Source organism: Muntiacus reevesi, chromosome 6 (genome assembly GCF_963930625.1).
Source record: "Muntiacus reevesi chromosome 6, mMunRee1.1, whole genome shotgun sequence".
Lineage (NCBI taxonomy): Eukaryota > Metazoa > Chordata > Mammalia > Artiodactyla > Cervidae > Muntiacus > Muntiacus reevesi.
The window spans coordinates 12,188,004-12,211,352 of record NC_089254.1 but is presented as its reverse complement, the minus strand read 5'-3'; the positions used below and the strand labels follow the sequence as shown (position 1 = coordinate 12,211,352).

The 23,349-nt window shown below is 40.9% G+C and overlaps 1 protein-coding gene across 1 annotated transcript in view; it reads right to left on the bottom strand.

Moving 5' to 3' along the window:
• Positions 1–371: 371 nt before the first annotated feature.
• The window catches only part of ASB4 (ankyrin repeat and SOCS box containing 4), a 75,343-nt gene continuing 52,365 nt past the window's right edge, over positions 372–23,349 (bottom strand). The window contains exons 3-5 of the mRNA XM_065939098.1: positions 20,124–20,614; positions 3,843–3,956; positions 372–2,668 (exon numbers count right to left, since the gene is read on the bottom strand). Of these exons, the coding sequence (XP_065795170.1) occupies positions 2,480–2,668; positions 3,843–3,956; positions 20,124–20,614 (794 nt within the window). The 3' untranslated portion in view covers positions 372–2,479. The remainder of the gene's footprint in view (positions 2,669–3,842; positions 3,957–20,123; positions 20,615–23,349) is intronic.

Genomic DNA, 23,349 nt, shown 5'->3' with positions numbered 1-23,349 from the left:
TGACTATTTCCAGAAAGTTAACAAAGCTATCATGAGGATACAATTTCCTCTGTTCCTCCTGCTCATGGTTGCTTGAACGTGAGAATGAAAAGAAATTAGAAACCCAAGAGGACAGAGAGGGTGACAGAAGACTATGTCCAGCACAGTTTCTTTATTATTGTTAAAACACTTTTTGTTCTCAAAGCAATCGTCTGGTTTTTATTTGTGTTTACCCTTTACTTTCTTTTGAAAATATTATTTATTTACAGGCATATCTTCTCATTCTCTTTTTTCTCAGTGTGGAAGAAAGCAGTGAATCATGTAGAGTTCTTTCGTCCAACTGCTGAGAAGTCAGTTAGGAAAAAGTCTTATCAACAGATAACTCACATAAATGAAAGGAAAGAGAAGAGCTTTATTTAAGTCCCCTAAATGAAGGTTCAGAGATGAGGAGAAACAACTTTAAGTCTACAAATAAACCATCCAAAACAAGTTGTTCTGTATTATATACTAGATTAACACAGACCGTCTAAGCACAGCAGGGAGCCTGAGAAATGTTATTTCCCCATGCAAGGAACATCCTCTCTCCTTTCATCCTCAGCCTCAGCATTATCGCCCAAGTCAGCATCACAAATATTTCTCCAGAATACTCCTGAAACTGGGGGTGGGTGGGGTGCAACACCTCCACCTGGCATTCTAGAATGTGTTCTACATCACTTGTTGCAAGTAAACTGTTTGTTTTTTTAAGGGTCATGTTTTATATGACTAGTTCACACATATACAGTATTCTATTCCATAATACAGATCTCACTTTTGTACCGAATATTCCTCCCAAAATATCTGAGTGGAACTGATACTTTAGAAAGATTATTGCATCTACATTATTTTTCCCACACAGCACCAGGAGGATGCAAATCCCAAGAGGCGAAGCACAGTCTAGATGGCAGGCTAGTGGAACATTTGACTTCATCTCCACTCAAAACTCAAGCCTGTAAACTTCAACAAGATGGAGAAACATACACATGTACATACACCCTATCCCTGGGAAAAAAAATCCTGCTCACAACTGGCAAATAGATTTATCTGTGCTTAATTACTTCTGCTCTAAGCTCTAAAACGTAATGCTGAAAGTCACTGAGCATATCTAAAAGTGACTAGCAAGAACAAATACGTGAAGTGAAAAGTGGCCTTACAAACCATGAAGTCCAAAGGTTAACCATCTACATTTCTCTTTCTGCAAACTGTTAACAAACCTGATTAACACACTAGCCTTTCCAAGTTCCTCAAACTTCTACTATTTTCAAAATGTTTCTAACTACTATTTTCAAAATGTTTCTACGTGCTTTCTGCACCCAGCCATCACCAGCAAAATTCTCCTTATCTTCTAGCTAAAATGCTCTGAAATGCCAGTCTCCTACATGAAAAGACTGAAGTAACCAACCTAAGTCCTTTCATACATTTCCTTGCACACATTTTCTAAAACTTCTTTGTCACATACATGGGGGCCATCAAGTGTGCAATATTTTCCCCAGGGAATGTGGGACAGTACAGTGCAGCAAATGATACTAAAATAAAAATATCTAGATGTACCGGGAAACTGGAAGTGAGGCCTTTTACATTCACACTCACAGCAGCTAGAGATCCCCTCTACTTCACACTATCCCTTCTCTTGATCATCAGGCTTCAAAGAAAACCACATTTCATTTCAGAAACATGATTTTGAAAGGCAAGCACTGAGAATGAACCCGCATCTGTGCTCTTTCCCCTGAGAGGCAGTTCCCTGCTTAAATGTCTGGATCCTCTGCTAAATGACGACGTCCTGGAGGGCTGGAGTCCTTGCTTGGGATTCACCGTTGCATCTCCGGTCTTTGGCTCAGCGAGAGTGCGTTAACATGTTTATTTTGACTTTCAAGTGGATAGGTCTCTGTTTTTCACTTCTCATTTGCTTCTAAGACCCCCTTGTTTTGACTATGCTCATGCTTTCTTCTCTGAAAGTAAGTGGAGGAGCTCGGTATGGGGGAAGGAGTTGGCAAAACTAGCAACAGTAATTTCTGCTACGTGGGAGAGGGTGGAGGACACTAAGATTAAGATGCCTATGTCAAAGCCTTGCATGTTCGCAACTGAAGAGTAATGTAAACTTATCACTGATAAGGGAGAGAAAATGAGATTGGTTGTAAGAAAACCTGGGTCCCCTCTCAAATGAGATAATATACGAAAATTTTTACAAAATGACAACAGGTACCAAGTAAATGCACTATACACATTATTATTGTTATGTCAGTACCTTCTGAATATGCTCTTATTTTTGAGAATACCTTCACTTTACCTCTTGTTTATTTCCCCTCACCATGGTACCCTAGGATTAATGACACAGTGTTTGCAAAGTGTTTCTACATCCCTGAAGTGTTATAATCAACCCAAGTACCATTTTATTTATGCAAACTGTGTCTACCCAGCGAGTCCACTTAAAGATCTAGGATTGGGAACTTCTGCCTCATAAGGCTTAATAAATGATTCCCTCCGGCTCTAAAAGCAAGTACTTTTTCAATGACAATGGGAGGGAAAGCAAAGGAATTACTCTGTGACATCTGCTGTGTAACGTTCTTCGAATGGCGCATCTCGATAAATGCATGAGAGTCCTCGGAGAGTTACTGCATACAGTGAAGAGAGAGTGGTAAAAATCCCAGTACCTCTGAAAAGGAAGGCAAGACACGTTAAAGTCAGAAAAGCCTCACGGTTCACACCAAGAGAAATCAGCACTGATGCGTTTAGTCCCTGCTTCATACCTAGTGGCAGCTTTCCACAGTCTCTGATGGTGAGGCAAAATTAAGCAGGAATAATAAAGCTAAGACAGGTTAAGCAACTTTTCAAAGCTAAGGCAGCTAGTAAGTAGCAGAATAACACTGCAGCTAAGTCACTGGACTCTAAGCCCAGGGAGCTCTGCACTCTGCCCAACACCTCTCCCGTGCTGGGGACATCTGTGGTGGCTAAAACCAAGAAAAGAAGGCTAGTGAAATAGCTGGTTCACAAAGGCAGCAAAATCCATGTGTGGCATGAGGACTCAGCTTTGCAAAGCTTTCTGCATGAGTCATCACAAAGTTTGTTTTTTTTAAATCTTATGTTATACACATTTTTGCCACGATTTTATCCATCTATCTATCTTTTTATTGATTGATGGCTGCGTCGGGTCATCCTTGTGACCTGTGGGCTTTCTCTAGTGGTGGTTCAATAGCTTTGGCTTGAGGGCTCTAGAGCTGGGACTCGGCAGGTGCGGTGCGCAGGCTTCGTTGTCCTGCAGCATCTGGATCCCAGGGATCCATCCTAGACTCGGGGGGGACCCATGCCTCTTGCACTGGCAGATGGACTTTTAATCACTGGACTACCAGGGAAGTCCCACAGTTTTTAATACTCTGTTACCTGCTTACTAAAGACTTTAGGATATTTAAAAGTGAATGAAAACAATCGACACAAAGCAATTTATTAAAGTCAGTGACATAATCTATACAAAACTGTTTAATCTTCTGGTAAAAATGCTATATGAGCAATCCCAAATGTTGTTGCTGTTGTTATTATTAAATTCATCTAAATTGATGGGGAAGAAAGTAAAATGGTCAACTTTATATAATTGTTCAACTTGCCCCTTGATAGAGAAATTCCCGAGATGCTCCCAAGTGTTACATACCTATTTATTTATCTATTCTTACACCTGCATTTTATAACCCTTTGTCTCATATTGGAGTGGCATTCTCAAATTCTTAAAAGCATTCTCAAAACCCATTTTTTTAAAATTAGAATTTCCTACACTTCCATTGTGGTCTGGAAGTCCTGTGGAGTGAAAAATCAGAGGAAATGAATGGATGCTTTACCTCCAAGTCATCATCAGGGATGGCTCTTTTCCACTTCACGTTCCACTTGATGTGTTCATAGGCGTTAACAACAACTTCAATTGCTTTGGGATATGAATGGCAGGCTTGTATCACCTACAGAGACACCGTAGAGTTTTATTAGTTCAGTGCACACATATGATTCATCCATTCCACTCACAGAGATATCAAGACTTCATGGACCTATAAGCCTCCTTACAGCCCTGAAATGCTCTAACAAAGTCTCAAGCTCTTGAGTATTTGGACACACTGCCAGCTCCCGTGGTAGATGGGAGGATTAAAAACATAAGACTAATTTCCTTCATCATTCAGGAGAAAGTAAAAACGAGGTTGCTAACAAAGAAAGTGGAAGTCTGATGAAATGCATGCCCTGCCTGTAGCTGAAGCAATTTTGAGAGAGGCTGATCTCAAAATACACTTCCAGTGGTCTGGGAAACACTTCTAGTTCTATAGAAAGTTTTATTAGCAAAAAACTGAATATTCATAAACCAAGAACTCAAGCCTACTGGTGACTATGAAGTAACGCAAACTGCAGAGTAGCATGAATGTTGATCAAATACATCTTCCCAGCACAACACCTAAAGAGGACCTATGTCATATACCAAACTACACTCACTGCTATTTTCACCTTCAGCAATAAAAGAAAGACTGCATGAAGATCAGTTATTTCATTAGCATGCTCTGTTCAACAGTTCACTGGGCAACCACCACCACCATCAACAACAAAAACCAAAAGCTGAGTCCAGGTAGCCAGCATTTCCATCAGGAGACAGGAAGATTTAGCTTTGGGTTTTAGATTAAACTCAATATTTAACCAGCTTCTGATGTCACCATGAAATCTGGACATATCTGACCAATAAATCATGCGACCTTTATTCAATGACAATGGACGGATATAGCAGACATACCCCAAAAGTAAAATATACTGGTTTCTGGCGAGAGGCTTAATATAAGAATGAGAAGCAAAAACACATAAATGAAACAAGTGAAGATCAATGAAGATATATGGTTGGTTCACATATGTAAGTGTTAGGTTTGAAAAACAGGAATTATAGAAATTCCGAAAAGGAGAGCTGTGTGATTTGGGCTAACCAGGAAAGACTTCTTGGAGGAGATGCTGCAACTGTAGAACCCAAATGGCAGAAAGGGGTGTGTGTGTGCCGTGTCCCGCAGTCATGCCCGCCTGTGTGCCCTTAGAGACCTGGCTACAAGTGTAGCATCAGCAAACATAACAGCTGTGTTGAAACAGAATCGCTTCAAAGGGTACAAAGAAAACACCACCTTATTATTTCCCCTTGTCCTGCTCACACTAACTCACTTCCTGGAACCCTTCTCCATTTCTGACATGACACCCTGGGCAGGACTCACACCTGTTTCTACTTAACTTTTTCTAAGGAGAAAATGTCATTTTCTAAGGAGAAAAATGTCATTTCAGTAATAAAAATGTTGATTTTACTTTAATAACTGAAACTCTAAATTGTATTCAGAAGTCTCTACTCTCCCATAGCATAGGCTTATTTCAAGCTACAGTTGGAAAGGAGGTCCTTGTTGATGTGAGATAATAGGAAATACATACTTGATCTTTGTTTCTAGTTCCTAACATATAGAGCTCCTTAAATGGAGCTCCTTTATATCATTCAATTATGTTAATGAAGTGATTCTTAATGGGGGTCTTAGAGAGAATTTAAGAATCTTAAAGAGATGGGAATACCAGAACATCTGATCTGTCTCTTGAGAAATCAGTATGCACATCAGAAAGCAACAGTTAGAACTGGAAATAGAACAACAGACTGGTTCCAAATCAGGAAAGGAGTACATCAAGGCTATATATTGTCACTCTGCTTATTTAACTTATATGCAGAGTACATCATGAGAAACGCTGGGCTGGATGAAGCACAAGCTGGAATCAAGATTGCCAGGAGAAATATCAATAACCTTAGATATGCAGATGATACCACCCTTATAGCAGAAAGTGAAGAAGAACTAAAGAGCCTGTTGATGAAAGTGAAAGAGGAGAGTGAAAAAGTTGGCTTAAAGCTCAACATTCAGAAAGCTAAGATCATGGCATCCGGTCCCATCACTTCATGGTAATGAGGAAACAATGGAAACAGCAATAGACTTTATTTTTGGGGGCTCCAAAATCACTGCAGATGGTGACAGCAGCCATGAAATTAAAAGACACATGCTTCTTGGAAGAAAAGTTATGACCAACCTAGAAAGCATATTAAAAAGCAGAGACATTACTTTACCAACAAAAGTCCATCTAGTCAAAGCTATGGTTTTTCCAGTAGTCATGTATGGATGAGAGAGTTGGACCATAAAGAAAACTGAGCACTGAAGAATTGATGCTTTTGAACTGTGGTGTTGGAGAAGACTCTTGAGAGTCCCTTGGACTGCAAGATCCAACCAGTCCATCCTAAAGGAGATCAGTCTTGAATATTCATTGGAAGGACTGATGCTGAAGCTGAAACTTCAATACTTTGGCCACCTGATGCGAAGAACTGACTCATTGGAAAAGACCCTGATGCTGGGAAAGATTGAAGGCAGGAAGAGAAGGGGACAACAGAGATGGTTGAATGGCATCACCAACTCAATGGACATGAGTTTGAGTGAATGCTGGGAGTTGGTGATGGACAGGGAGGCCTGAGGTGCTGCAGTCCATGGGGTCGCAAAGAGTAGGACATGACTGAGTGACTGAACTGAACTGAACTGAGAGAGCATCGAGATGTAGACTGGTTACTGGAAAGACCAATCCTTGATTAGAGGCTTGGAACTTTTACACACCTTGCATTCTACCACCAGGGAAAGACAAAGGCACTGGAGATTGAGTTCAACCACGAGTGGCCAATGATTTCATCAGTCACGCCTAACGAAACTCCCTAAAAGACGTTGTTTCAAGTAGCTTCTAGGTGGGTGAGCACATCAAAGTGCTTGGAGGGTAACGTGCTCCAAAAGGGCATGAAAGCTCTGTGCATGCTCCCCATGCCTTGCCCGATGTATCACCTCTAATTATCTATTCCTGAGTTTTACCCTTCATGATAAACCAGGATGCCTACCATTAGAAAGTGGGCATGGCTCTGCACTTAAATAACTTTTTGAAGGAAATTTTCTTCCTAATTTCCTGGTCCTTCTGAACCTCTAGCTATTGTTATTGGGCAAAAGTCACAAAACAGGTTTTCCCCACCTCCTTTACAAGTCCTCCTTAGGTGGTTAGGCATTGCATTTTTTCAGTGTGAGGTGGTAAGTATCCAATGTCTTGGGACTGCAATCAAAACTAAGATGGAAGGATGATCATTTTAATACCCAGGTGTGTGTATGTGTGTACCAAGGTCACCTGACTAAGGTGACAAGGGCCCATTTCAGGGAGATAAAGTTAAGGGCAGCTAAGATGGAGCCAGCTGACAGTATAACTAGAAGGTCAGCTTGAAGAGCTTGGGACTGACTTAACAAGCATTAGGAAGCTGCATATTTACATCTAGCTATGTAACCTAGAAAATTACATATTCCTAAAAAAGGAAATGGCAACCCCCTCCAGTGTTCTTGCCTGGAGAATCCCATGGAGAAAGGAGCCAGGCAGGCTACAGTCCTTGGGGTCGCAAAAGAGTCACACACAACTTAGTGGCTAAAACAAGCAACAGCAAAATCATACTCTTAATAAGAAAGGGTTATATTCAATCAATTCATCCCACGGGGAAGCCTATTGAGCACTGGGTTAAACACTGTGACAGTAATTCTGAGTTTATATCCTGCTTTTGTCTTCAAGGAGCTTACGACCTAGTTGAAGAGAAAAAGACACAGATATTTCACAGAGTTCAAGAGCAATATATGTCAGTAAATAATAAAAGACTAACTTATTAGTTAAAAGATCATCAGTGTCTCTTGAGCACCATGACCACAAAGGGAAAAACAAGGATATCAAGGGATGGGAGTGCACCAAACGGCTTGTCAGCCAGCTTCACTGTTAGTCATGAGAAGGAAGCGTAACTGAAGCAGCGAGAAGAATAAGTAGGTTTTAATGAATAATCAGATACAGAGAGTACAGAATGCAGCTTTGAAGCCTGAGATCAAGCACAAGTAGGGTACCACCGGTGGAAATGGGAGAACTGGAAGGGCATTCTAATCCGAGGACAGTCAGACAATGAACAGAAGGCATTTCCTATGTTATGTCCTAAGGTTACCTAAAAATGTGCATGGATACCCTAATGAGAAGGTCAAGATGGAGGAGATTTGTGAATCACCAGAGAATGTGCTGGTCAGGCTCGGTTACACTCTAGATGGATATAAACAGAAAAGGTAGAGGACTGTAGTCTGAAGCTTTGATGAACCCTAAAAGGCAGGAGAGAGGATGTAGGAAAAAAAAATTACAGCTACCATTTTTGAGAACTTACATGTGCCATGGCCTGTGTTAAATACATGCTGAATTTTCCGACAACCCTGTGAGGTTAGTCCTATAATTATCCCTGCACGACAGACTTAAAATCAAAGGCAGAGAGAATATAAACTCAAGTATATTTAGCTGGTAAACGACAGAGATAGGATTCAAACTCAGGTCTGTGTGACTCCAGAAGTCAAAACTAAGTTGAATAAAAGTGGCGAGAGTGGCCATCCATGTCTTGTTCCTAATCTTAGAGGAAATGCTTCCAGGTTTTCACCACTGAATATGATGTTAGCTGTGGGTCTGTTATATATGGCCTTTATTATATTGTGGCATGTTCCCTCTATGCCCTCTTTTTGGAGGGCTTTTCTCATAAATCAATAGTGAAATTTTATCAAAAGCGTTTTCTGCTTCACATGGTATGGTCTTAGGAAGCATGGCTTCACCTGAGGACTATGTCAGTCCCAACAAATAGACTAACCAGAGGGGCTCTACCAAGTGGAGGTTTAAGTCAATTGTGTGCTAGAAAATGTTCAACAGGCATTTTGTAAAAAAAAAAAAGAAAAAAAAGTACATATATCTATATGCATATAAGTTTATGTTTTGCTAATATAAAAAATGTGAAGCCCACAATTTACAAATAATAAAATACCCAATATGATATATTTTCTATTCTATAAGAAAATATAGTGCTCTCAAAATGCTTTAACTTTTTTTATATCAATTTTGTATAGACACAAGTTGTATTCATAGCTAGTCTGTGTCTGCAACTGAAGAGGGCATGTAGTTCCTATGTTTACATTGGTTAATATTTTTATTACACTAAGTAACAATCGCTTCACAAATGAGAAACAATGAAGACACATAATTGGAAATTCACTCATTCATCAATGACACAAGGACTTCTATGTGGAAGCATTTAATAGTTTTTTGAATGCTGGAAGCAGATTTTCTCAATTTTTTGCAGTATTCACAATGTAAGAGCTACAGACACCACCCACCGCACATTTTTAAGTTTAATCTGCATTAGTAACGTTCTCTCCATTAATTTTGGAAATTTAGACATCAACAAAGAAATAAGTCAAGGTCTGAGTGGTAACATTTGCTGGTTTCTGTGGTGTAAACACTTGCATCAAGGCCTATGTAAAGTGACCAACATGAGGTCTCTGAATATACGGTAGGGAAGAGGTGTACAGTAGCATCATGATATGTTTTCATCAAACAGTTCCAATATATGCAAATAATATCAAGAGCATAGATATGCAGAGTAAAATAATCAGGAGGTATTAATAATATATTTTGAGTTTTTGTTTTTAATATGATTTGTTGTAAGTTGGTATGACTTGATTTTTAATAATGGTTGCATTTAACAATCAACTCACAAAACTCCTGATAACTTAATAATCAGTTTTCGCAAGCCACAGCAAGCCAGTTCTAGCACACAATTCCTTTCAACTATCCCTGTATTTAAGAACTGCAGTCATAAGCCAGTGCAGACTAAATGTGCATACCGAAACTTCAAACCAGCTAAGGCATCAGAATCATCCTGCCCAGTGGTGAGGTCCAAATGTGCACAACATAAATACTACTTTAATGAGAAGATTCATTCACATACATATTCTGGGTTCAGTGCACAAAGTTGAGCTGCTGACAATATTTCAGCCAGGTCTACATAAATAAAGAATAATCCTACGTCATCAATCCTAAGGGTTGGAGTCAGACATCCATTGCTACAGGACCTCTGAAGAGTCAGCATTTCTGAGTCTATGGAAAACGTTAACTAGAAGGATTTCTCTATGGGTACATGGCTGTCAAGGTGAGGAGGCAATTCTTCCAGGACCTTGGTCTTGCAAAATTGAGGCAGATGTGGCCACTCTTTTTTCTGTAGTTGGGATGAGAATGGCAGATATGCAGCTCTATGTAAAAGAGGCAGACAAAACCTGAGGCTGACAGACGACTCTGAACACTGGTTTATAAGCTACCCTAACAGTATCAGAGACTGTGAGGGTTGCAAAGGACCCTAGGGATTATCTAATACCCTTAACTTGAAGATCAGGAAGCTGAAACCCAGAGAAGCACACGAAGAGAAAGCATGGTTTTCGGCCTTCATCTGAGTTTAGTGCCCTTTCAAATGCAGTTTGATAACCTTATTTTAATCCTTAAGTAATGACCAGTGAAATGAATGGTTTAAGGACACAAATCCTATTATACAGCTATTTGGAACAAGAAACATTCTTTATTATAATCATTACAGTAATTATAGGCTGGATTTTGTTGAAATTTCAAAATAATTCCCTTTCTAATGCAAAGATGTTAATAATAATAATAATGAAAATAGCATCCATCAAGACCTCTATATACAGGCTTCTCTAAAGACTCCTAGATACATCCTTTCTGGAAGAATATACCATGGTGAAGAGTATGCAGGTAATCAGATGAGCAATCCAAAATGAAGATTTAAATTTAAGAGTTACCAGGGCATAGACGCCAGGTGAAATCAATAAAAAATATACTTGTACAGGAATTCCGAAAACAAAGAGCATGGGGAAGTCAGAAAGCTTGTCAGGAGGCTCCGCACGCAGTTCAGGTGCCCGTTCAGAACACTGACTTCTGTGCTGCATGAATTCCCAGGCTGCACTCACTCTTCATGGAAACCACCCTGCTTATGCTTAAAGACACGATGCTCACACAGCCAGTACAGGTAATCCGGCTTTAGGAATTCCTTACTTCCCGCTTCCTGCCAACACAATGAACACAAAGATGTGGCTAAAAGCTAAGTCTTCTCTTGTAACACATTCTTTATTTCTCGCCTAGGGTTTCCTGATTTAGCAAATAATAATAGTAATGTAGGGTGCCAGGTTAAACTTGAATGTCAGACAGACAACACATAATTTTTAGGATAAGCATGGCCTCGGTAATGCATGGGACATATTCATACTAAAAGTTACTTTTTACTGATGAATTTCAAATTTAATTGAGCATCCTTATTTTGTCTGGCAACCCGATTCCCAGCCTCTATTCAGAAACAGTTCAAACTAAGTTATGTATGCTGTGCTAGTCACTTCAGTCATGTCCGACTCTTGGCGATCCTGGGGACTGTACCCCGTCAGGCTCCTCTGTCCATCGGACTTTCCAGGCAAGAGTACTGGAGCGGGTTGCTGTGCCCTCCTCCAGGGGATCTTCCCGACCCAGGGACTGAAGCCAGGCCTTTGATGTCTCCTGCACTGGCAGGGGTTTCTTTACCACTAGCGCCACTTTTATACAGGAATACAATTCATTTGTAGTTCAAGAGCCTAACTTCACACATTTGGTGCTTCAGTTTGCACCTGGCATACTCCCATATAGCACACGGAGATAGCTTACCTTTCATTAGGATAACAAATTTCAAGTAGTCCTTAAACAGCAGTCTTGAGACACACAAAGTCTAAAGCTCCCAATGTCTGCCGCGTCGGGTTTTTGTTACACTGACTAATAAGTTATCTGCTGACAGAAGACGGTTCTCACAGCAGGAAAGGCTCCTTTTAGCCTGACAGCCTCCTAACTCTGTGAGCTGACACATCTAGCTTCTTCCAGAACTAAGATAGCTGGACATGCCTTCTTTAAGCCTCAGCAATCATTTCACCAGGCAGCAACAAAAAAGAGATGCTTGAGAAAGCAAAATCCAAATCCTCACTCTATGGTGACTCCCAGGAACCTTGATCACCAAATGAGGAGGGACTGGTGTGGAACCAGAAGGCAGAAGCTTCTGCTTTCTCTTTGCAAACCTGGGAGACTTCACCTTTTGCACATCCCCGGGGTCTCTATTCTCCCTTCTTAGAAGAAGAGTTGGACAAAAGGTGGCAACTGAAGAGACCTTAAGACCCTTCCCCTCATCATCTGACTCCCAAAAGCATAAATCAGAAAACAGATTCAAGATAAATCTCCCTGCCACCCTTCCAATACAAGTGTCACCTGTAAGCCACTTCAGCAGAGAAATTTTAAAGCTATGTCTGCCTTTTTATATTGATATCTTTGTGTGCAGAAAGGTACTTGATGATCAAAGAGACTGCTTATACCCTGGGCTTCATATGCAGAACAGTTCAGTGACAGAAATCTTCTTTACGTCCCCCAAACTTTTACATACATTTTCCTTCCCCAGAAAATGTCTTTCTTGCCCTCTAAGAAAACCCAGTCTTGGCTCCCTGGGGTATCACTTCCTTCTGAATTATGCTGAAGGGGAAAAAAACAATCAAATGTCCTTTTGTACCCTGGAAGGCAATTGCAGATCCTATAATTCTTTTTTTTCCCCTTACGTAATTTATACATAAATTACATACGGGTGGCTTTCAGTGAAATACACCCTCTACAAATTTGTTTTGTATTTGGAAGACAGCATCTTCAGCTCTGACCTTGTTCCTTATAAATAAGGAAACCGAATTCCCCATCCACAAGAGAACAGATCACTTTATCTCCTGGATAAATGAGTCAGTCATACTTGTCGTAAAGATGACTTTCTCTTTGGAAAGTTGAGCTGTGGAGTAGTTGTTCTAAATCACTTTGAAGCATCTGCATAGTAAATTGAATAGTTTTTCTTTAGTTTTCCTTTGGAAAGGGGCCAGTTCTCTTATTCGGTCTATTGGGTAGCAACAAAAATGTTTAAAATACCAACCATCTACCAGTAGCCAACTGAATCCTTAAATCTCTTTAGCATATGGCCACACTAGAGGAACTCAGAGGAGCAAAACAGAACTGAATCAGATGGCAACCACAGAGAGTGTTCCCTGGAACATGTAATTGTACCTATTCTACAGTGAGTGAAGCTGCTAAAGTAAGGCTGAGGAAAGACTCCTACAGTGGACCAAGAGTACATTTTGGGAGGAAAAGGAAAGGAAGAAATTTTGTTGAGCACCTACTAGTCTCAATGATTTACATGCCTTACTCACTGTCCAAACATTCCTGGAAAGCTGATATTTTTAATCTTTGTTTTCTCTTGGATCTGAAAGATTAAGGGACTTCAAAATCACACGGCCAAATGAGAACTTATACCCACAGTTACTAGGCCCCTCTTCCTACTTCCCTTGCTGTTATCTCTCAGCAAACTGCCTTTGTGAACAGGACTTAAGATCTTCCTCATATTTGGAAGATTTCTTGTGGGAGAACAGAAACTCCATTTAAAGACCTGTCCCCTCTAGCCTGGCACTTTTTAAAAAGGCATTAACTTCAGTTTCAATACAGTTTGTCATCATAATTGTCTTACCAGCCTCAAGAAGTACATGTCAAGGAGAGGGATGTTCTACTGTCTAGAGCCACAGGCAGATCCGGATAGTCACCAATCCTTTCTGCACCACAAGCCGTGGGGGGAATTCCAGACGGCAACATCTCAATTTCAGAGCTTTTAGTGTAGTCACATTCCCTTCCTCCACGGGTAACACTCTGATAGGATTTCTTTCTAAAATTGAAATGCTCATGATCTCCAATCCCAGAAGGAAGTGTTTTCATTCTCTCACACCAGAGGTCTAGCCAAGAAAGTTTGGCGGTAACTGAAAGAAATCTTTAGGAATCAGGCAGAATGCCTTTTTTTTGAAGCAGTGATTGTCTGAGGTTGGAAATTTTAAAGACCTTTCCTAATTGGTGAAGACTACTTTCACTCTAAAGTTGAAGAGGAAGACACGATGACCCCTTGGGTACATCTTTGGAAGGAGAGGTGGGTGTGTTTCTAGCATGACCACTGCTTGCTCTCCAGACCAGCAGCCCCACAGGAAACCTTTCAGAGGCCACTTCCCTCCATCTGTGAGCCAGGAGCAAGCAATCCTATGGGACCAGGTTCTCCCTCCACCATATGGAGTCACCTGTGGCTCCACCCCACCAGCACCACGCTCCTGGGGGGATGGGAGGCAGCAACTCAACCCCTAATGTGATTCTCACCAGGAAATGAGACAAGGATCTTTTACTTACTTTTGATGCTTTTGAACTTTGGTGCTGGAGAAGACTCTTGAGAGTCCCTTGGACAGTTAGGAGATCAAACCCATCAGTCCTAAAGGAAATCAACCCTGAATATTCATTGGAAGGACTGTTAAAGCTGAACCTTCAATACTTTGACCACCTGACACAAAGAGCCAACTCATTGAAAAAGACTCTGATGCCGGGCAAGATTGAAGGCAAGAAGAGAAGGGGGAGGCAGAGGATAAGATGGTTGGAAGGCATCATCGACTCAGTGGACATGAGTTTGAGCAAACTTGGGGAGATGGTGAAGGTCAGGGAAGCAAGGCATGCTGCAGTCCATGGGGTCACAGCGAGTCGGACATGACTTAGCAACTGAACAACTTACTTTTGCAGAGACCTGTTTTACCCACAGTCAACCAGCAGGGGGTTTCAGAATAAAACTCAACATTTAGTCTCTAGGCATTCTCATATATTTTCTCTCCTCGGAAACCCCTGTGGGTAAACCAGGCTTGGGAAAACTTATTCTACTGCTCAACAGATAAGTAATGGTAACAACAATTACAGTTACTATTTACTTAAGCAACCATTAAATTAAACCATTAAATAACATATTTAAACCATTAAATAATAAATGGTTATTTATTTAATGGAGAATCCTATGGACAGAGGAGCCTGATGGGCTACAGTCCATGGGGTCGCAAAGAGCTGGACATGACTGAAGCGACTTAACACACATGTGTGACCAGAAATGATAAACACTTTTTAAGCATTACCATGTTTCATTCTTAAAACAACCTTAGGAGAAGGATATAATTATTCATGGATAAAGTGGCAAGGTATGTCTCTCTGGCACCTCCATGCCCTCGGTCTCTCTCCATCCTCTTCTCTGGAAGGAAGGTGGCCTTAGAGCATAAATATGCACAAAATTATGCTTTATGAAATGAGTCATATTAGAAAGAGACTGATTTTTTTTTTGTCTTCTAGAAGTCCCATTATGAAGAGTGAGATGTGATTGGAGATAAAAAAATGGAGGTAGTCCAAGGGAAAGATATCTATAGATGCAGGATGAAGGTTGTCATGAGGAATTGGGGGAGGGTCCTTGCAAGAACTGAAATTGACTCCAGAAAAAAATACAAATATGTTTGGCACCATCTTCTGGGCTCTGAGCATATTTGTGATGTACTATGAGTGAGGTTCATCACTTTCTAGTGAAGGAATCCATCTGCATATTATTGCCAAGGCATAGAGCATATCCATTTCACAGAGGAGGAAATTGAGGCTCAAGAAGTAAGCTATTCATTCAAAATCACACTCTTAGGTGAGTGGTGGTCACAAATTTATCTGGCGCCCACCCTCCCCCCCCCTAAATTTTATGCTTCTTTATTCCTGATATGCATAACATGGCAAAGTCTAGAATGAATGTCACTAGTTATGAGTGACAAAGCAGAGGTAAAAATTTAAAATAGGAACCCTTTCATATGCAGTTTAAAATGCTGAGTTACGGTTAGATTGTTAATACTTACTGTTTTAGCCAAATCTAGATACCAGTGTGTATGATCCAGAAAATTGGTGCAAACTAAGTAGACATTCCTAGCTAAAAATTATGAATCACTGTACTTTAAATAAAAGTTGTTCAATTTATCAGAGAATATGACCAATTGACTTTATTTCTAAGGTGCTTGCATCCAAACTTCTCATAAAAGAGTATTTTTTCATTGCAAAGCCCATTGGTCAATGAGGAAATTGCAAGGAAGGTGAGAATTAACAACTGAGGCCAACCCGGTGCCTTCAACAGTTGATTTTATGAATATTTTTCCAGGCCATTTAGGCCGCAGTCTTTCCTCAAATGTTATAAGGAAAATATAAGGGTTAAGCATTGTTCTAATTCTTGATATTTTCAGACATACCTTGACCAAGATCCAGAGGCAAAAATAAGCAATAGCTAAAAACTTGGGAGAAATACAAACTTTGATGTGGGAAAAGAGAAGCCTTAGGTACAAACTGATTGTTTAGTCGCTAAGTCATGTCTGACTCTTTGCAACCCCATGGACTGTAGCACACCAGCCTTCCCTGTCCTTCACTATCTCTCAGAGCGTTCTCAGAGTGTGCCCAAGCTCATGTCCACTGAGTTGGTGATGCCATCTAACTATCTCATCCTCTGTTGCCCCCTTCTTCTCCTGCCCTCAATCTTTCACAGCATCAGGCACTTTTCCAATGAGTCAGCTCTTGTATCAGGTAGCCAAAGTATTGGAGTTTCAGCTTCAGCATCAGTCCTTCCAGTGAATATTCAGAGTTGATTTCACAAAGATGTAAAAATTTACTAGGATACATATGAGTTATTCCAGGTCAGGAATAAGAAGTAGAGGATTCGTTTAGATGATTTACCAAAAAAAAAAAAAAAGGAAGGGATACTGGAGTAGGGGTAGGGGTCCAAAATCCACAAAGTACCCAAGGACGGGAATGCTGTAGAATCTGCCTTCATGGAGATTTGCAAACACAATAAGAGCACTACTTCTCCCTAAGGTCTTGAGAATTAAATACAATGACCTCTTTAGTTCTCTTCTTGTGTTGTGACCCTTCAGGTTTAATTACACCTCCTAGGTAATATCAGAAAACACAGTGGAAACTGCTAAATCTAAGGGCTTAGGCTCAGGAGTCAGACAGACTTCATTCTGAATCAAACACATGACTATTAACCTTTAATGGGCTTGAGACAACCAGCAACCCTACTATATTTCCCAAGTCCATTTGCTCCCCATGATCAACATCTCACACCTTCACCTTTGCCTTAAGCCTTCAAACCTCGTCTCCATTCACTTCTTATTCTTCATTGAGAAAACAGAAGGAATTTCAATAGAACGTGTACAAACTCTTATTAATGTATCTACTAACATCCCCACATCTGGGTACACAGGCACTGCTTTCCCTTCTACAATGATGGATGTCTGTGCTACGAAGAACAACACCTCCATTTGGGCCCTAGACCTCATCCTCTGTCTCCAAATCAAGATGGTGCTCAGGTAATTGCCCGCAAGAAGTCTTTCTCCCTTTCCTAGAACACTCCCATCAGTCAACAAAGATATCAGCCATCATTCCCTTCCAGCTGCTCTTCCATTTTAAGAAAATGCCTCAAATTCTTCACTGGTTTCACTTCCGTTTATCCCTTTTTCCTTTGAATCCACTTTGACTAACCTTTTCTCACCACTGTCCCACCAAAATAACTCTTGTTGAGGTCCCCAGGAAAACTAGACTAGTTGTCTAGTCCAGTGGCAACTTCTTAGCCCTCATCTTATTTGAAATGCCACCTATATTCAACCAGTACGTGCATGCTAAGTCACTTCAGTCATGTCCAACTCTTTATGACTCTCTGGACTGTAGCCTGCCAGGCTCCTCTGTCCATTGGATTCTCCAGGCAAGAACACTGGAGTTGGTTGCCATGCCCTCCTCCAGGGGATCTTCCTGACCCAGGGATGGAGCCCAGGTCTCTTAAGTCTCAGGCATTGGCAGGTGGGTTCTTTACCACCAGCACCACCTGGGAAGCCCGTCAGCACAGCCTACAAGGCCATATAAATGGTCTGCAAACCTCATATGCCTCTCCAACTTCTTCTCCTTCCTCACCCCACTTCAGGCACTCTGGCTTCCTCAAACATGTTTAGTCCTCTCGTACCTCAGAATCTTTGCACCTGCTTTTTTATGCCCAGAATGCTCCCCTGCCACCCCTGCCCATCCCCAGGTATCCAGATGACTTGCTTCTTCACATTCTCATTTTCTCTAATCAGCCTTTGTAAAATAGCACGTATGTAAACCAGAGAAACCCCACAGTCTCTTATTTTATTTACCTTGCTTTACTTATCTCCATAGCACCTAACAAATCAGAGTGTATTTATTTCATTTGTTGCTTTTTTTTCCCCTACCTCCCACTAGAAAGTAACTTCCATGAAGGCCCTTGTTTGATTCATGGCTCTGTCGCCATCTCCTAGAACAGTTCCTGGCACATAATAGGTACACAGTGAATCTTGTTAAATAAATGAATGTATCTGATTCACTCTGCTATACAGCAGAAGCTAACACATTATAAACCAACTATACTCCAATAAAAATAATTTTTAAAAGGAAATACACAGTTCAGTAAAAATAAATGAGCTTGACCACTTACTCTGTGTGACTTTAGAAAAGTATCTGAATTCCATCACCTTTTAAATGAGGATAATATCAATGCCTACCTCAGAGGTTATTATAAAAATAAAACTAAATAATCTGTATAAAGTCTATCTAAAACTCAACAAAGGATATTATTGTAACATTATTTATTATCTTATTTCTAATCAACATAATCTTTTGGAAAGTGAAAGTCAAAGTCGCTCAGTTGTATTCAACTCTTTGCAACCCCATGGACTGTACAGTCCATGGAATTCTCCAGGCCAGAATACTGGAGTGGGTAGCCTTTCCCTTCTCCAGGAGATCTTCCCAACCCAGGGATTGAACCCAGGTCTCCCACATTGCAGGCAGATTGTTTACCAGCTGAGCCACAACCTCTTGGAATTCTCTATAAAAGTTTGATAAAGTTCCAGGACATTATGAGAATTACATACAATTTTAAAGAAAAAAAGTCCTCCATTGAAACACCAACAACCAAAGGAAAATTCCTTACTGAGATCTCAGGAATCATGAAACTCATCACATCTATGCTGGGACGTTCTGTGGGTTGTCTATATGGAATGTGCTGAGCGCACCTCCCCTAAATTCTTTAGTGGAACTTTTCTTCCAACTAACCTTCGCACTGCAGGACTTCAGACATTTTACCAAGGCAGGAGGTAGAAGCTGGCTGTGAATTTACTAAAACTGTCAGCTAGCTTTCTGTGACCCTGCATTAGCGAGCACATAAAACTCTTCTGCTGCCTGTTAATTCTTTTAGATGAGTGAGATCCTCGGTACGCTATCATTTGATTTATTTTAGGTGAAAGGCATTTTGGTTTCCAAATTAATTACCATCATCGACTTAATGCTAAACTCTCTCCCATGCACTGTAGAACACTTCATTCCTCTACTTTATCATTTACCATGAAATATTAAAGTTACCTCTTTATGTGTTTGTCTCTCCAGCTAGATCTTAAGCTAACAGAGTAGTGACCATGTATTAGTCTTGCCAATATTGTTAATATTTGGTCCCTGCTAGCCCATTAGAGATTATCAATAAATACCAATTAAAATAAAGGCTGTGTAGCATATTATAAAATTAAACACTAGCATCAAGTGAACTAAGGTTGAATACCTACAGTGCCACTGTGTGAGATCAGATAACCTGCTTAACCACTCTGTTCCTGAGCTTCCTCTTTTCTAGAATAGGTATAATAATATAATCTATCTTATCAGATTATTACAGAATTAAATGAATTAAATTAAGAAATGTAAGATGATGTATAACTGTGCTTAATAAATATAATTCATTATCTATAATAAATATTTATATTTATCTATAATAAATATTAATTATTACTTTTTAATCAATGTTAGTTTTCATTAAACTAGAAAACTGAGCCTCCCTTTCATGTATTCAAACCAATTCCAAAGCAGGCTCTGTCATCTATAGAGCAGACATTCTGCTGAAGAGACACGTGTGCACATGTGACACCATTCACCGCTTCTACAGACTTAATAGTATCCTTCGGATCTTTCCCATTCAGTCCCCCAGGAAGCCACTACCAGTTCACTGGTGTTCACACAAGCCATGAAGAATTACCTGCTATTCTTGCTCTTTCTCTGCTCTCAGCCCAGACTTCAAACAAACCTGGACTAGGATGAGATAGCTAGGGGTATACACACAAATGGAAGGTCAGATTGAAGGTCAGAGGCAGTCAGCCAGGCCTCCAACAGGCTTGAGTGACTTGGAGATTTCAGACTGAGCCACCCTCTGGGCCCCCATTACCCTGCTGCCCATCCGCCCAGTTCTCACGTGGCAGCCTCACCTTGTGGAACTGCGGAGGGTATATTCGAGCAGCCCCGTGGTTCAACAGCAGCTGGTAGCAGATCTCGGGCTGGGCGGAGGGTCGCACCGAGGTGACCTTCAGCACGTACTGGATGGCAGCGCAGCCGTTGATGTCCATGAGATTGGCTTCCGCGCCGGCTTCCAGCATCATGTGCATGAGGACGTGGTCGCAGTTCCAGGCTGCCTTGTGGAGCGGAGACTTGAAGTCGTCATCCCGGGCGTTGACCTCCGCCTTGTAGTCCAGCAGCATGCGGCAGATGAGGTGGTGATCCCGGCTGTACTCCTGCTCTTTGAAGCGGAGGGCCCAGTAGGTTGCGATGGCCAGAGGGGTCTCCATGTGGGCATTCACGCTGTCCACGACGGCCCCGTGCTCCACGTAGAAGGCCACCAGCTCGGGGAGGCCGAAGTGGGCGGCCGTGTGCAGGGGCGTCTCCTCATCCTGGTTGTTGGTCTTCATGTTCACGTTCGCCCCTAGAAAGCGGGGTTGCGGCAGACAATTATTTAAGCATATTTTACCACTACTCACAAGGCTCATTGAACAGGCCTTTTCTCGCTGCTTCCGACCACCCATTTTTCCAAGTTCCATTTCTGGACCCCATGGGAGCCCTGGCTTTGAGAGGACAGTGCCCCCTTCTGGCCAAGCAGTAAATATACAGGGTGATGGGAGAGCGGGCCTGAGAAGGAAGGCCTGCGGCTGGCCGCGGCAGCGTTGTTAGTTGAGTTCCAGCTCCTACTCCTAGGTGGACTGGGAAATACAAAGTGATTCTTATAACCAAATAGCTTTTATCAATAAAATAGCAAGTATTTTTAAAAATAAAGGTTATATCACAATCTTTGAGGCTTATATGTTATAAGTGTGGCTTTAAAAGTTTCTTGATGAGATTTCTTAAATATCATGTCTTTTTTTTTCTTCCCAAGCAGCTAAACCTAAAAACTTGGTACAAGGGAAATTTAGTGGTATAGAAATTCAGTCTTCTGACTGAACACTGACGATATCAAGCCGCTGAATTCTATGATGCTCCTCTGGAACACAACTGGAGCAAAAATAAATACTCTGATGACCAAACTAGACTAAAGGTCACATTTTGCAAGGAAAATAATAGAAGCTGGGAAAATAAAAGACTCATCGAAAAAAAAACAATTAAAGACTGTATGTAATATGTGCAATTTATCGTCGACAATGGCTATTTAGAAATACAAATTGAGTGCTTGGAAATCTTAGAAATTATTTAATCCAACCATTTATTTAACAGACCAGGAAAATGAGTAAATTTTATTTTTTCTGATAGGAAAGTTAAGTACTAGAATGATCGGTCTGAGAAACTGAAATTTTCCTTCTCATCCTAGTTTAACTGGGGTAAGCTAAATGGCCCCAAAGGGTCTACTCTATAATCAGTTTTACTGGAAATGTTTATAGTTATTTCAAGGATAAATCTGGGAAGACTTTTATCATTATTAATATTAAGGTAGCAACTAATATTTATTAAGTTCTTTATTAACATTCTGAGCTAAATGCTTTTCATATTCCTCATGGAATCTTCCTGGTAACTCTTTGCAGGAGGTGCATTTTTATCCCAATTTTACAGATGAAGAAATTTGTACTTAGGCTAATAACTATACCAGGCTAAGAAGTAATAGAACAGAAGTTTGAAAGCAGACAGCCTGGCTTCATAATCTCTCACCACTGTGCCATTCTACCTCATTATTTTTCTTTAAAATTTGTTGTTTGCTTTGCTGTCTTTGGATATTTGAAAACTTGAAAGTAACAGAGAAATCATGTTGCATTTTGTTAATTTTAAAAATCTGTTCTCCATGTGTTGCTCCTTTATGCCGTTTTTCATCCTCTGATCACATGGAACACATTTAATAAAGGGGATACTCCTAACAGCTTGCTTGCTGTCTAATACAAAATCCACCCCCTAGTGAGGTTTCTGAGAGCGTATTGTTCTGTAAACTCTGAGACTGTCTCTGCTCCTAACTTCAGACAGCAGAATTATAAGCAAAGATTGTCCCTCACGAAGATCTGCCATCTGTGTTCATCAGTATTCCGCCCTGGAGCAGCTCTGGGTCAGATCTCCCTTCAGGTTAGCCCTTCTATGCTCTGGAGTGAAATGAAATGAATGTCTTCCCAGAAGCCAGTGCAGGGTCACTTCAGACACTGTAGAATTTCCAGTAAGAAAGGGAATCGGAGGGTCTGGGTGAAATTTAAAGGCCAACTTGGAACAAACCACATCCTTTATTCTTTAATGTATTTGGACACTTATAATGGATCCTTGACCTCTTGCTACAACTAGATATACTGCATGGTTTGTTCTCCTGAATAGGAGAGCCTTATTTTTATATTTGAATTGTGTCTTTGAGTGAACTTTTCCAGAAACTACATATAAAGTAAAATGATTTGACTACTTCTATTTTAAATTTTGTGATTTATTCAAGAAATTAGAGATCATAAATTCTTGGGAATATAAAAAATAGATATACATCTTTAATGTGAAAATGTATATGGGTTTTCAAGAGTTGCCACATCAAATGCCACAAACTAGGTGTCTACAAATAACAGAAATTTGTGCACGAGTCTAGAGATCAGAAGTGAAATTAAAGTGTTGATAAAGGAGGCTATTTCTGATAGAGGTAAAGGGGGACTCCGTCTCGTGCCTCCCTCTGCGCTTCTGGTGATGGCTAGCTATCCTCGGGGTGCCTTGGTGTGGAGATGTATCCTCCAGGGGCTGCTGCCATATTCACCTGGTTCTCTCTGTCTTCACAAGAGACACCAATCTTCTTACAGAGACACCAATCATACGGCAACAAGGGCCCATGCTGCTCCACGCATCCTAGTGAATTACATCTGCAACAACCCTGAATCCAAAAAGGTCACACGCTGACCTCCCAGCGATCAGGACTTCTGCGTATCTTCTTTTTAGGGGGCCAAACAGGGGACACAATTCCACCCGCAATATATAACATGCACTGTGTGTTTGCGGGTACGCTCAGTTGCTCAGTTAGTCCTGTCTGACTCTGGCTCATGGATTTAGTCCACCAGGCTCCTCTATCCATGGGACTTTCCAGGCAAGAATACTGGAATGGGTTGCCATTTCCTTCTCCAGGGGATCTTCCCAACCCAAGGATCAAACCCACATCCTCACGTCTCCAGCACTGGCAGGCAGATTCTTTTCCAGGGCACCACCTGGGAAGCCCACAACACAACA